At 42.2% G+C, this 15,536-nt stretch overlaps 2 protein-coding genes across 7 annotated transcripts in view; one reads left to right on the top strand and one right to left on the bottom strand.

The window, feature by feature from the left end:
• COL19A1 (collagen type XIX alpha 1 chain) overlaps window positions 1–12,171 on the top strand; it is a 286,095-nt gene extending 273,924 nt beyond the window's left edge. For 5 of the 6 annotated variants that reach the window (XM_073224021.1, XM_073224019.1, XM_073224020.1 and 2 more), the window contains 3 exons: window positions 4,327–4,404; window positions 4,579–4,695; window positions 5,814–12,171. In XM_073224021.1, coding sequence (XP_073080122.1) covers window positions 4,327–4,404; window positions 4,579–4,695; window positions 5,814–5,893 — 275 coding nt within the window. In that variant the 3' untranslated portion in view covers window positions 5,894–12,171. The remainder of the gene's footprint in view (window positions 1–4,326; window positions 4,405–4,578; window positions 4,696–5,813) is intronic. The other variant, XR_012125983.1, reaches the window with a different exon arrangement.
• Window positions 12,172–13,238: 1,067 nt separating this feature from the next.
• COL9A1 (collagen type IX alpha 1 chain) overlaps window positions 13,239–15,536 on the bottom strand; it is a 61,214-nt gene continuing 58,916 nt past the window's right edge. Inside the window, exon 32 of the mRNA XM_037012601.2 lies at window positions 13,239–14,160. Coding sequence (XP_036868496.2) covers window positions 13,976–14,160 — 185 coding nt within the window. The 3' untranslated portion in view covers window positions 13,239–13,975. The remainder of the gene's footprint in view (window positions 14,161–15,536) is intronic.

Raw genomic sequence — 15,536 nt, 5'->3', positions numbered from 1 at the left:
TGTTGCATTTTCACAATTGCAGCAGAAAAATGAAACTGGCAGAAAGTGGGATCCGTTTATAAGGACTATTTGCCTGTAGGACAATATTTTTTTCTGCTGCCATTACGGCAAATTTAACGAATACTGAATACTGAAAAGCATTTGGCATGCAGCCTTTTAGACAAATCTTCCTGCAGCTTTGCAGCCACAGACCAATCTTACTGAAAAAAAAAAGAGAACAAGGGGCTGCTGTTTGGTTTTTGGTGCCTCTCCAGTTCACCAGGACCTGAAGCGTTTCTTTCCTTCGGTAGATGAATAGATACCACGTGCTCAGAAGGTGAAGTTACACGTGTAACTTCAAAGCTTTGCTCTGCTCGATTTAAACGTTTTCTCAAGAAGAAACAAACTGCCTCTGAAACCGTTACCGTAGGGACCACACGAAGCTCGATGCTGCTGGCTGAACTGGTGGTCTTCACGACACAGCATGGCTGCATTTGAGAAACGGTTGCAGGAGAAACTCACACCGAAAGGGACATGTGGGCGTGGAGCTCCTGGCATTTCCCGCCCACCCCCAAATTCTGTTTGATGGTGGCTCTCCTGAAAATTCTGGAGGAGACTTTTTGTCAGTATTTTTCAGGAAAGAAATCCATTTTCATTCCAAAGGAAGTGGCTTGGTTTGGAATATGCACTTTGAGATGAGTCCTCTCCTACCATCTTTAGAGAAGCTCAGAAATGTAAAGGGGTCCCCTAAGGTCCTGCGCTTATTCCGGGAAGCAGGAAACAGTGAGGGCTGTGAGATGCTGACGTGAGGCTGTTAGAAGTGCAGAATCCAAGGTGAAAGGGGAAGCACTGCTCCCACCAAGATCCCAGTACGGAAAAGCAGCCCCCCTGTCGGAGCTCTGACCTTCTTGCACTGAGAAGTGGGGCCATTATCATTCTGAGTTGCTTCACCTCGTTGGCATTTTTCCTGAAGTCCCAAGGAGGGTGATTGTTAACTTCTTTTTTAAATTCAGAAGCATTTCCAGATAGTTTTATATTTTAACCATCCATGGGTTTCTGATTATTGCAGCCCTCCAGGTTCTGGGAGGATTTCCCCTGGAGTCCGGCCCCGCCTGGGTCTGCAGCTTAGGGCCTGGGGGCTGGGGCTGCTGGGACTGAACAGGAAGGGGCCACCTTAGGATCGAAGAAGCCCCGAGAAGCTGGGCCGGCTGCCTTCCTGTGTGTACACAAGAGAGACTGAATCTTCCTAACTGACTGTATTCTCGTGGGCGAGTCCTGTGAGGAAGAGCTTTATGCTTTTTCCAAACACAGCTGGTTCTCCGCCTCTGGGAAACCCTGGCACAGGTGCCACCCTCGGAAGCCCTGTCCATTCAGAAGGGCCCCCACACTGAGTGCAGGGGGGGGAGTGGGAGAAAACAGGTCCAGCCATTCCGGGCCCTCCATCAGTTTTGAAAGGACACCATTGGGAATGGTCATTCTTACTTTTGAACTTAAAGCTTAGCTGTTACCACCTTATAATGAAGGAAATCTGTCTTGTACCCAGTGGCATAGTGCAGTTCATGTGATACAGGTTTGACCTTTGAAATTTGTTAGCAGAAGTGGTCTTTGGAAATGAGAGGACACTGTGGGCAGTCAGTGGGCAGCACCAGTGCGGCTGGCAGCCCAGAGGGCAGCCCACAGGCCCTACATGGAAGTCCTCCTGAAATGCCAGAAACCCCTTTTCCTTGTCCGGGGTGCATATAGGTGCCCAGATTTATACCTTTAGAAGTAAATCCCTAGAGTTGACACACAAGTCACCATACTGGAAATGCATAAAGTCTACCCCCTGAAGAGCTGCAACACACACCAAGTTTCTCCAGTGACTCTGACCTCTGGTTATGCTTTAAAAGAGGACACCACTGTTGTTTGCAGTCTTCCAACCTAAACTACGGGGATTGTCAAACTGCCATCCTGCATGCTTATAGGCCATGAAAATACACATCTGTTTGCAGACAGCCCAGCCCCTTAGTCTTTTCCAAATCTCAAGAGAGGCCTGCCCCAAAAGAGTGAAGAGTGTAATTCTAGGAAATGGGAAAGCTGTTACTGACTTCATTAGCATTCCAACCTAAAGTTTTGTTATGAAGCAATTATAAAATACGACGCTTCAGCTTTATGGCAGCCTTCGTAAGGAACAAGCTTGAGACCTCATTAGGAAATTTAAGAATAGGAATCTCTTGTGCTTGTACTACCCAATGGCTGTGTCTATTAATAAGAGTTAGTTATTAACCTAAAGAACTGAGAGATTTGTACAAATAAGTTACATTTAATAGAAGTGTAAATGTTACCCTATAATACAAATATACAAATTATTGTTCTGTGATATATGCACAGAAATTTGTAGGGAATAACGTATTGTTATGTTCTATGAAATTCTGAGAACTGAACTTAAATATGAAGGTTTTAGCAGATACGTTTTTCATTTAGAACGTGTGTTAGTCTTGTCAATCCTCTTGACAATCAGAAGTTCATGTATCTTTAGTTATTTTTTCTTTCTTCCTCATTTTTTCAGCCTGTGACCTTAAGCACTTCCTGAGATAGCTTGAGGGTCAGATTGACAATCTTTCTGTAATAGTGGGACCTGGGTTGAACTATCAACTATACCTGTGACAAATGGTATTTTATTTCAGAAATGTTTAAATAATGGGTTTGAAAGGGAGCTTTCACATTACCCTAAGTACAGACATTTTTCTTTGTTGTTCACATACATTAAGGGAAAGTCACTTACATAAAAGAAATCCCAGTAATATTTTAAATTTGAATATTTCAACAGGATATTGTGCCCCATATTCAAGTCACTGTCATCTCTAGGATCTAGGATCGTATAGAATGTTTGTAACATAATTTTCAGAAATAATGTGTGAAGATTTCTCCCTGGATATATTTCTAACATGAACCTCAAAGTATTTCCTGAATGTACATCTCTCTTTTCCTCTGTGCTCACATTCACGGTCAGGTCACACCTCCAGAGCCAAGAAATAATAGCATCGTGGTTACACAGCTAATGCCATTGGGATGTGAAGTGTGCACTGTATGGTCAGGTCACAGCTGAGAATGGTAGCAGCAAAGCTGACATCTGATTCTCAACAATGATGGGAAAGACTTTGTCCTATCTACTATTTATAGAGGACATTAAAATTTCTCCTCCTATCATATTCTGCTGCATTAACACGCCTTTATAGAAAAGCACAGCTAAGTCAGAGCCTGTTCCCCGCTGAGGTGTTCCCCTGGTTGTTAGTCTTGCTGTGTGTCTGCATGATTCTGCATGGCTGCTCTGTTCACTGGGGACTAGAAGAAGTCTTTAAACTGCTGTTTAAGTATGAAAAAGTTGGAAATTAAAAGTCTTATTTACCATTATTTCTATAGCCATAGAGCCTTTTCTTCAAACAAAGTCTTATATAGATGCCAGTATATAAAATACAGATAAAAGGTGTGTTATGCTTGTTTAAAGCAGGGATAAGCACTCCCGGAGGCACAAATTACTCTGTATTATTCTAACTCAGGAGACAACAAACATATTCAAGAATAAGAATAATTTTATCTTAAAATGTACATCCTAGAACTCATTCATTTTGGGTGAAGCATCTTGAACTGAGCAAGCGAGTTGAGGTGCATCCCTCGGTCTTGCTTCCGAGAGTGGATGAAGCTCCTGGTCGTTTGGAGTGAGGAACTCTCATATTAAACCACAGGGCAGCTGCCTTCACTTTCCTTGGGAAGGCTGTGACATTTTTCTAACCAGTCATTTGAACAAAGACCTGATTTGTCCCCTCCTGACTCCTGAGATGGGAGAGTCAAATACATTAACACTCTCACTGTCGTGTCTGAGAACCACGAGTGTGTGTTCACTCCCTTCGCTCCTGGAGGAGGGTCCAGATTCTTGCTGCTTTACCGTCACGTCCTCGTATCACGCAGAGCCCCTCCTGCACACTTCTCACGTTAGCCTGTGCCCGTGCTCCAGCCACAGGTCCTGCTGAAGAGGGCACACACATCTTGTTGTATCTGTTTGAAAGAAGGTATGAATGGCTGATTTCAGTGACTTAGGTATCATTTTCAGTGCCAAAAGCCTCACTACCAAGAGTTTGACTAGTTGGAACTTTTATGGTAGTTGCATATTTCCTGCCTATTACATTTGATCTGCTTGATATGTAAGTTTAATATGTGGCTGATGCAAAACAGAAACGGAGTATACTATGTACAGCAAGTGACGGGATTACGTAAATGTCATAGTAAGCACAGGGTTCTTGAACGAGCTGTGTTCCCATCAAACACTCTTACTTTTTGTGTCTCTCTTTGTGTGTGTCCCTTACTTAGGCTACCGAGGACAGAAAGGAGAAAGAGGAGAACCTGGGATTGGGCTTCCAGGGAGTCCGGGGCTGCCTGGGCCTCCAGGTAATAGTGAGAGCATCCCCACAACACAAATAAGCCTCCAAAACTAGCAACCATGCCTTTCCCCCGAGGCCCTCGTGTGTCACTCTGGGAGAAGGTGAATGACCCATGCTGGCCGGTGTGAGGGAAGCAGAGCCATCTCTGATCTGCATGCTGATGGGTCTTTTTTCTCATTAGCTCCGGGCATGCCAGGCTCACCAGGTGCTGCAGGCCCGCAGGGCCCCCCAGGACCTAGTGGGCGATGTGACCCAGAAGATTGCCTCTATCCTATGTCTCGTGCCCGTCAGCGGACAGGTGGGAAATAAACACCCCTGAAGAAGACAATTGGTGGTGACATGCCCTTGGCATTGGAACAATCTTAATACTGTCAAACCCTCACGATATGGGGGTGACTTTTCATTTATTTTTTATTTTTTGGCATAAGCCAGATGTTAAAAGCAAAAGTTAGAATCCTATTCCTATAGTAAATGTGATATCAGCATTTTTAGACTTTTCCCAAATTCATTCCATATATTTTGCTACACCATCACTATGATTTTTATTCAGTTTTCTATGAAATTTGCAAGCATATCTTATCTTAGTTCTTCAAGAGGAAATTACATCTTATGATTCAGTACTGATGGTGATGGACATTTGCTAGTCTCATCAGCTCGTATTTGACCTTTGATTTCTGAATTTTAACATTTCAGACTTACTTTAATGTTTTCTTGGTGTTTAAATTACTATCATTGCCAAAAATTTCACCAACATTTTTGCTACAGTGCATTGCACCTGCTGAATGGTTTTTGACAACTTGTTATAGCTGAAGAGTTCTCGTACCATCCTACAGCCGTCCTACTTAGGCAGAGAAATAGATGGGCGAGACGAGCTTGACCTCAGAACTTAAATTTTGGAAAAAACCTAGGAGGCTGTCTTATCACGGAGCCCGAAACCCACGGTAGCCAACTACCGAGATGATTTTGTTAATTCTGTGTAAAAGTCCGATTCAAACCGATGCCCCCAGGTGGGAATGAGGACTGCATGCAAAGGTCGGAGCAGCGTCCAGGCCTGTCAGAGCTCCACAAGAAACACCCAGCCCTGTCTGTGCTCCCTTCACTGCATCTCTCACTGGGAGACAGAAAGCTGGTGTTCCTCAGAGGCATCTGGGGAAGGCCTTCACCACCAGGTGAAGGCACCAAGCCATCTTTGGTACTTTTGAGGCTTAAATGGCCTGCAAGAACTTTGGAGCCCCATACCCAGCAGCCTTCCGACCTCCTTGCTCTCAGCCTTGAAGACAAGAACCCACCAATCAATGGGTTTTGTAGCAACTGGAAAAGAAACCCCCTTGCCTAGAAGATGAACGTGCAGCTTTGACAGGTGCCCATCACCAAGGCCAAGTCCGAAAGCTCTAATGGAGAATTGTGTTTCCCCAGAAGCAGCAGCAGGAGCTACAGGGCAGCAGAGGGAAGCCGTGGGGCCGAACATGCAACAAGCACGCAGACCAAAGAGTTAACATGAGAAAGAGCGCTGCAAAGACCATGTCCTCTGGCAGGCAATGAAATACAGTGATCCTCAAACAAATTACTAAAAGGTGTTTTTATTGCCTAGCTATACCTGATTTTAAGAAAACTCCTGGTTGAAAACAACTGATGTTCTAGAACACTGGACTTGAGGATGTGGCTGAAATCAAAGTAGTGAATCCCACAGGTGCTGAGAGGAGGCCTCCTTGCGACTTCCTGGCACAGAAATCAGGAGCCGCGCAGGTTGCAACCTGGCTGAAGCAGGTTAGGATGATAGCTTTTATCTGTTAATTGAAAAATGAGTTTAGAAAAGCATGCCCAACTGCCACTGGAAAAAACCGAGAAGGGAATTGTGTAGGCAGCGTGCCTAAGTGACGGCAGCTTTGTTCACATGCACCCATGATTTGAACCGGTTTTCATTATAGATAAATGCACTGCTGGTCAGGTACTGTCTACATGGCTGCACATAACATGCAGCCTTGTAGTTATTTCATATTGAATTATGCTGCATGTTTCAATTCCAAGTTTATTTTATCTTCCAAGGTTCTTTTATTTATTTCAAGTGTTGTTAACTTTAAAGTGATTTTCTTCACTCTTTCCTGTGCAATACCTACAATGGTGCTGGGTTTTAGACTTACACAATTGGAATATATATATATGAATTTTCTTAGCCAAATGATAATTTATCCCCCAAACACTGTACAGAGATCTAAAATCTGGTGCTATGTGTATATCTTGATCTTTTAATATGTTGAACTTTTTTGAATTTTTTGAAGTCTTACAATTCATCTGCCACTCATTAACTTACTTGAATTTGTCATAAAGTGAACTATTTTGTTTTTAAAGATTATTTTTTCATATTAATTAATAGGTTTATCCTCTTGCCTTTTTGATAATCCAGAAGTATTTATTTTATCATTTTAATGTCTTCATGAACTTTTTTGCCAGTGGTGATCAATGTATTCTTGGTTTCCTTTGAGTCAATCCTCTCATACACATAAAAAGACTCAATTTTCTTGTTTTATAAATTCTGTTCATTTTAGTCCCACAGAATATGTCATGCATCCTTCCTTACAAATTGTATATTTAGGAACCCTTCTTTTTCTAAGTTCCATTAATGTTGGACTGGTTTATTCCTGTTTCAAGAATTTGGATTTATTCAGGTGATTTCAGAAGGGGAGGAATATAATGCATATTGCAGTGATTCAAGCTCATTTTTTTATAACTGGAACACATGACTAAGTCTACCTTTGGCATAACTAGAGAAACAGGCCTGTGTCCGCCTGGAATGAGGCTCTCTCACCTGCTGGATTATTCCCCTTGCAATGCTCCTTGCCCCATCTCTGTACACGGGATGTGCAACAAAGAGCAGCCAGAAAGCTGGGCCCAGCTAATGCTATACCAGGTAAAGGGAAGACTTCACAGCAGCCTAATTCCTTGAACAAAAAGGGAGTGGATACGGCCCCAAAGTAGGGTGAGAAATTTTTCCCTGAGCACCTTGCTTGCCGACTCTCTCGTATCATTTTATTCCATTCCAAACCACTGTTTACTTTCACACCAATGTCAGTCATGCCCACAGCAGGGAAGAATAATTATCAAATTTCCTGAATTATCTCTTGTTTAGACTCCAGACCACGAAAGTGTTTAAATTGCAAAATAATTGCAGGCCATGCTGACAATTAATAATGAAAAGTGTGTTTGCCCTATGTAAGTATGTTTGAATTCCAGTCTAACATTTTCTACCAATATCAATTAACACTTTCAGATAGAAGTGTTTCTATGCAAAGAACAAGATGTGACTTCAATTAATAGTTATGGTTTTAGGGATCTGAAGGAAAAAGGAAGAATTATTTGCGAGTTTGTTCATTGTTCTTTCCTACTGAAGATGTTAACCTTTTTTCCTAACTATTTCAGAAACACAGCCAGTCTTAATGATGAGTTTTTCACCTTGTGGCCAAAGTGATTTAGTTAATGACTCTAAAGTAATCCCTTAACCTCATTTCTATTCTTCTTGACATTGTTGAAATTTAAAAATTTTAGTCACTTATATTTAGAGCTTAAATAACTTTCTAAGGTACTGTAAAATATGTTATCTGTTGAAGATACCATATGATGCTTGGATTGTAAAATATTTTGTTGTGACTGTGTTTTAGGATTTAGGTAGGTTTTGGCTTCCCTGCAGCCGTTCTCACGTTGAGAACCCGATATACCTCCTTTTGTCCACGGGATGGCGCTTAAAGCCAGCTGATCAAAATAACAGATTTGCCGAGATGTGAGGCTAGAGACAATTTAGTGGACAATAATTAAATCAGACCTTTGCCTTTGCACTTTTTTTTATTTTTTACTTTGGTAAATACTTTCTTGTTAAGTCATGTTATATTCATTTGTTTTGTTAATTTGTTTTTCCTCATTTTAAGTATCTTTATGAAGCAGCTACAATAACCATTAACTCATTGGCTGTTTCAGTTTTATTTCTTCAGTGAATTCAGATACTTAATTGACTTGCAAGCTTACTATTTGTAACTTTAGTTTGTATATGACCCTCATAGTTTAGTGATTAACTTGAAAACACCTAAATAATCACTCGACCTTTTAGACAAGATACTCTATTGACAGTAAGAAGGATCTAGCTTGTCCCAAGAAGCAGGCTATTTATAAAATTATGCAATGTCTAAATCTCCATATTGTTCAAAGCACTTAAAGTTTTACAATTAGATTTGTATAATGTTCCTATTTTTCTAGAAATATATCACTATGTACAAAAATTAGATAAGGAACACCTTTTTTCAAAATGCTATTTTAATTTTCCTGACATTGGTAACAATATCCTGAGACAGAATTTTTAGAATAAGTTACATGCTAAATTTTTCTGAGTGATTTCTCAAGACAGTTTTGTAAATTTGTTCATTGATCTTGTTCTTACATTATTTTTCACATTTGTGCTCATCTACTTAAGACGCACAGGTACATATTGCCATGTCTCCCGAGGCCCGTTTCTATAGAGAATGTGCCCGCCTTTCATACCCTTTCCTCTCACAGAGATGACACAGGCTTCTAGGAAGGGCAGGAGGTGCCGAAAAGAACTGAATCTGTATCTTTTCCCCTGGGCTCGTCAAAGTGACTTAGCCCATCGAACTGTATTCGTGTATTAGCTGTCTGCTAAAGCAGCACGGGTTACATTAAATTTGCTTAACCACTAAGAGCCTCAGGAAACAAGATATATGGACGTCTTCTGTTTTGTTGTGTGGCATAGCTAGAGCTATAACCCACATTTTACTCAACAAAATCATGCCAGGCTAACCAGTAAGTTCAGCTAAATGGAATGAAGAGCCAAGGCGAACACAGAGGAAACGCACCAGACAAGCAGACCCAGAGCAGCGAAAATGTACCTCAACAGTAAGGCAGCCTTATAAAACCAAAACTAAGTTTAAGAAAGTCTAACTGGAAAAAAATGTCATGTTCAGGTCCAATGAAGAGTGATCTCATGGAGTCAGCTACTTGCTTCATGAATTTGTCAGAAGTGAATATGAATAAAGAAGGAGACTTCACTCAACTTAGCGGGTAACTTAGTAAAATTTACCAGAAGGGTGTGTGTTGCTTGACTGTAATAAGCTTATGGGTGTAAAGATGCTAATTAATTTGCAACAATTTATAATATTTGCAATTTACAAATTCTGCTGTATTATGTATAGTATATTTTAGGGATAAACATTTTTCAGTGTCTTAACGTACTTAAATTCAGATTGTTTTATGGCATATTTTGTAACTATTTATTTTTAAAATAACCTTGAGGATGTATTTTCCCTCATTTTGTTTGTTCTCTCTTACCTCATCACACTTATTTAAGATTTAATTCAAGATACTCATGTTAAGTGGAGTGGCACTAGTTTTATTCCAAGTCCCATGTGGATATAATGCTTTTTGAGGCCTTGGTTCCTAAATGTTCATGATACATAATGAGCTTGTCACTTATCTCAGCAGTAAAAGATCTGACCCTGGATCAGGGTATTCCGAGGTGCAGTTATTAACACCATACCTACTGTTCACCACTTCTTGTGGCTGGAGTTCCACACTTAGCTACGTTCTAGTAGGGCTCAGCCGCAGAGATGCTCCAAGGGCAGTCACAGGCCGGGCGTGGGTCACCAGATGTCCAAGGAACCCGGAACTTGGTCTCTTACAGAGTTCATGTTTGTACCATGCTGGTAATTATACTTTCGTTTGTCCCGTGGATCAGTGCTTAGCCCATAATAATTAAATTTACATCCCATCTCCCTGGCAGCTCATAAAAAGCCTTGTCTCATGATTTCAGGTAGAATTATAAGCAGGCTGTACTCTGTGACTTTTGTCCCACAAAATGATCTCACTAAAATCATTGGAGACTCATTGGGGTAGAAAGGCCTGTACAAGATGAAGAAATAATCACAATTCACTTGTCTCATAAATATAAGCTCTTAAATCACAAGTGATAAGACCATAGGCAGTAAGTTAAATAGATAGCATGTTTCCTTAACAGAAATTCATTACATCAAAACATGCTGGCAGATTTATATGGTCGCTTACACTGGGAAGGGATTAACACAGTTTGTAACTATTTTCAATTTCAGGTCCCTTTTTGATATGGCGAATTACCCAAGTGTTCTCTAAGGAATATTTTTAGGTCTTTTGCCACACAGATTTTTCAACTTGGAGGCCAAAGCCAAATTCAAATAAATCTTAGAAAGTTCATTTCTTAGAGCCAGTCATTTGACCTCTCTCTAGTTACTTTTAAAAAACTTGAAGTCAAGAGCAAGATGTGAAGGTACGTTAAGGAGAAAGTTAGTATAGATTACCATTTACTAGGACTAAAAATAGTCAGCATCCTCTTTCTGATGACCAGATGGAGCAGACATGTCACACTCCTTCTGGTCAATCGTTGAAGAGCAGTTGAGCTTGTGCATGTTCAGTCCTGCCTTTAGTTGAACCAATTTTGATGTAGTGGTTGCTGAGCTGTGTGCCCTTAGTACTGCCATGTCCTTATCACAAACTCACTAAAGAAGACTAAGTGCACAACTGAAAAGTACTTATTCTATTCTGTGAAAGACTTGCCTTATATTTATTGAACACAAATATTATTTTTTAATATATATATATTTAAAATCACTTCACGTCCTGTGCAAAATTTGTAATCAGCAGAACTGCTTGTTTGCTAGTATTTTTTTTTTTGTCAGCAGGACTACTCAGAGATGTTTAAAAGTAATTTTCCTGATAATCGGTATGATTTTTATATACTTCTAGTGCTCCTCCCCCTATACTGGCTTATTCTTAAACTCAGAGGTATTTTACATCGGAGACATTGTAATAGCCAAAATATTAAATAATACAATCAGAGATGATCTTCTAAAGCAGGGATTTACATGAAGCTTACTTCCATGTGCAAATACATCAGATTTTACTCATGACGTTTAAGAATAGCAGCACTTGTGTGCGAGCTTGAACTTTCAAGTGCCCCTAAAACCCCGAATCAATCCCACAACGGCTCTGACTACTCATTCATACTCCTCTCCTGACGGGCGCCACTGCGCCCAAGCCATGCCAGTGAGTGTCTGTGCTCAGTCAGACTGGGAGGTGATTGCCATAGTTCTTAACCAAGCTGTCAGAGATTTGGGATGAAAATCATGTCATAAGGCCATAGAAGCACTGACTAGAAATAAGTCAGAAATCACTGGCCCTTGCATGACATGCCTGTGTCTGACCAATTTTAATTACTCACCTGTTCATCTCTCAGCGAGGGCTCTGGGTGACATTCCACCCAACTTTTAAAAATATCTCAAGGAGGTTTTGGAGATTTCCATTTCACTCGAGAGAGAGATTGAGTCTAATTCAATATGTATCAACCTTGATACATATTCAGTTATCAGCTCTGATACATTTTTGCTGGACGCTTTTCTTTGCAGTTTCTAAGTCAGGCGTTTTCTGCTTCTGGAAACGATTTCACTTAACGGAGTTCTTAATGGATCGTTCCCACCTTTTGGAATGTGCTTGTTTGGCATCATCTATTTGTAAGTGGTTGTTTCCACTATTGCTTATGGTATCCGTGGAGCTTGTACAGCTTTTTATATATCAAGTTTGTAAAACAGTTGAATGAGCTGTTCTTTAAAAAAATTTTTTTAATTTTCTTATGAATGCAATATTGTATAACTAAGAAACATGTTTATTTGGTTATCTAATTTTTCCTTTGTTGTATTTGATTATGTCACTCCCCGTTAAAGTAAAACCACCTTGGTGAAACAACAAGGCAATTTCTTTGCATTTATTTGAGTAAGTGTCACAGTACCTGAGAAGGTTTGCATTTATATAAAGACCATTTTAAGTAGTTGTAGCAGGTATCTCTGTTTCTGAAAATTACTGATTCCACAAGAAGGAAGGGCATTCTTCTCAGGGTGTGTAAATGGCACCGATCTACATAACCAAGTTAGAATCATTCTCTTTAGGCACACTCCATGCTAGAAGCACAGAATTAGATGCTGTAACAATTTTAAAGAAATCCAAATACAGATTACATGATTATTGATGTAGCTAAACATACAGGGCTTAAAGTTTTAAATGTACAGAAAGTACACAAGAAAAAATTTATACCAAAATCCTATTAAGTAAGGCTCACTCCCCCTTGATTTGAGTGAACTGAGTTCCATAAATTAATAGAAGATATTGACTATTTTGAACAATGTGCTATCCCCAGGCAAAGTCACTCATATCACTGTGACATGAAATGCATATATTGTCTGATCAATAGTTTATACTGATGTTGATTAAACAGCAACCAATGTTACTACGTGCATAGTAGTTAAGAGCTTGAGCAGTCAGGCAATACCCATCTTATTGGTAAGAATGCAGTGTTTTAACTGAGCTGACTGTATAAAATGTTTTAAAAAATGGAGAAACAGAAATCATTTTTGCAGCAATGAAGTTCTGCATAGCAGGAAGCTAACAGATCACTGAAATGAACGCAGTGAGTGGTTTCTAACCTAGAAACCAAGCAAGGCCAGACTTAGGGGATCCATAGAACCTGTGAAATTCTCTGCAAACATGTTTGTGCATATGCACTTCTGTTTTTCTGGGTTATTAATTTCAAAAAGGTCCAAGAAGCTCCCCAACCCCAGCCCCATATACATACATACATACAACTTCTGTCATACCCTCTGGGGAACAATAAAGGCTTTTTAATTTCTCTATAGAAAAAAAAGACTAATACTATAAACATACCTATAGAAATACCAGTAATTTTAAATTTTTCAACATATCTGAATAATCTCAGTGACTTGTTCCCAATGATCATGATGACTTACAAGAAAACATGCAAGAGATTAAGAAACCATATTTATTTCTTCCTTGGTACAACCAGAGATGTTACCTCAAACCTTTAAAATAAATAATTTTATCAATAAAACTTATGAATGGCAGAATATTAAAATTCCTTCTTTGCTTTCACAGAGCAGAGCTCAAGGTATGAACGGGTTTGGGGTACAGTACAGTCCAACAAAACTTCAGGATGACTGAGAAACCCGGCATGTGATGTAAGGACACCACTCCGGGTGGCACAGAGCTTCCCTGCCACCCCTGGGGTGCACTGCTGGGGATTCTGAAGCACCGATTCTATTGGCTGTAGTGGGGTTTCTTCATTAACTAGTCTGGCAATCCCCTACAATAATCTGAGAACAGCTAAATAAAAAATGAAAATAACTACTGCAACTGAGGTAAACCGAACAGTCGACTTTGTTTATTGGCACAGGGGCCTGTGATGTATCACATTTGTATAGCGCACCAAAGGTCAAGATCCTGGGCCCAGGACTGTCAGTTTATCTAAAGGGAGGGGTTTTTGGTTTTTGTTTTACTGATGATTCTGTTATCTCCCTCCAAGGGAAAGGAAAGAGGGTTTACTGAATAGCACCATTGTTCTGAGTCTGATTGTCAAGCAGGACTCCGGGTAACGTTGAAGGTGATGCGTTGTCATCTTTTGCCCCCGCGCGGGTGGCGGCTCTGCTCCAGGCTCCTGTGCACGCAGGGCTCATGCAGACGGCCGTGCGGCACTAGGCCCGTCACTGGTCGGGGCCTTTGCTGAATGCTCGCTGACCGGCCTGCAGGGTGCAGGAGGCCGGCTCGCAGAAACCAGGAGGGCCGGGAGGTCCTGGGGGGCCGGGTACACCAGGAATTCCTGCCACTCCTGGGGGCCCTCGCTCGCCATCCCGGCCAATCCTCCCGTAGCTGGCGGGGCCTGGGTCACCTGAAACACAGAAAAGATTGCCCATGGGGCAGGAGAACCCTCATGGCTGCAAAGTGGCAGAAGGTACGGGACCCCCAGGCCAGCAGTGTACACAGAGGGGCTTAATAAGTGCTTTCATAATGATGGATGATGGTGATAAAATATCGATTTTCAAGTATATCGATTTTTCTAGTGCTCTAACCATCGGGGTTATAGCTATAGTTACAGCTGTACTGCTAGGAAATACTAAGATATTGCCCTATAGAAATGGCCAGGGAAAAAGCTCGTCCTCCCCTAACATGTCATCAGCTTCTAGCGAACCGTCACGTTGGGAGCTTAGAGGTGTTATAAAATGACTGGGTGGGAGCCCAATTTTGGGGGTAACACGACGTCACAGTCCAAGTCACTCAAGAAGTCCCGCAGCTACATTAGTGAGCGTCTATAAACTACTTTACGATTCTAAGGAGCAGGAAGCAGACACCTGAAGTGGCCTCATCCTGCTTTGTCTGCCCCGTGGGTCTGTTAGCCACACTAACTGCCTTATGACGACACAGTTTCCGGAAATTTCTAGGGCTTACCTATGAAAATGTTATTACCAACCATTTCATGATTTTTAAAAATGCATGTCCGCCGTTCTGTGTGAACACTAGAGGGCACTCGTGTTTCACTGATGGAAGACGACCCGCCGGGCCGGTCTACAGGCTGTAACGCGCGCGGCAGGCGGAAAGGGGCTCCAAATAGGCTTCAAAGGAGCAAAACCACAGACACCAGAAAACCTGCAGAGGGTATCGGGAGCCCAACTCACGGGTTATATACAATTGCTGTACGTGCCAGGGTGTGGGTAAAGTGAAGGTTCATTAGGTCAGGATCCTCACCTGGCCCTGGTGGGCTTGCTCACCGCACGTGTGGGCAATACGCCGCTACTGACCATCCGGAGAGCTCCGCCCGGTGCCCCGGGCTGCAGGCCGCAGGCGCGCGGAGGCCGGGGTGGCGGCGGCGCCCGGGGCAGAGACCGGCTCACTGCCTGCAGACTCGCCCCGAGTGAACGGGATTCTAGTGACTGACCTGCCTCCGTGGGAATAAAACTGGTGTAAACCCTTTCACCCCAAGGACGTTGGTTGTCATTCCTCGGTCCCGCTGAATCCATCGTGAACTTGCCCGGGGCTGAGACCGATTAGCAAGACAGCGGCAGCGTGGGCAGGATTCGCTGCTGACCGAGGAACAGCAGGGCCGCCCTCGTGGGAGGGGTGTCCCCGCGGGCCGCCCCTGCGGACGGAGGCAGCCGAGGACCCCCCGGTGGCGTGTGGCCGACGTGGCTTGCCTCCTGGGGGGCTGGCCCACCCCACGGCTGGGAAGGGCGGAGGCGACCCCCGAGGAGGTAGGGGGGCCCTTGGCAT

Source organism: Manis javanica, chromosome 16 (genome assembly GCF_040802235.1).
Source record: "Manis javanica isolate MJ-LG chromosome 16, MJ_LKY, whole genome shotgun sequence".
Lineage (NCBI taxonomy): Eukaryota > Metazoa > Chordata > Mammalia > Pholidota > Manidae > Manis > Manis javanica.
The sequence above is the reverse complement of the archived record's forward strand: the minus strand, read 5'-3'. Positions and strand labels throughout refer to the sequence as shown.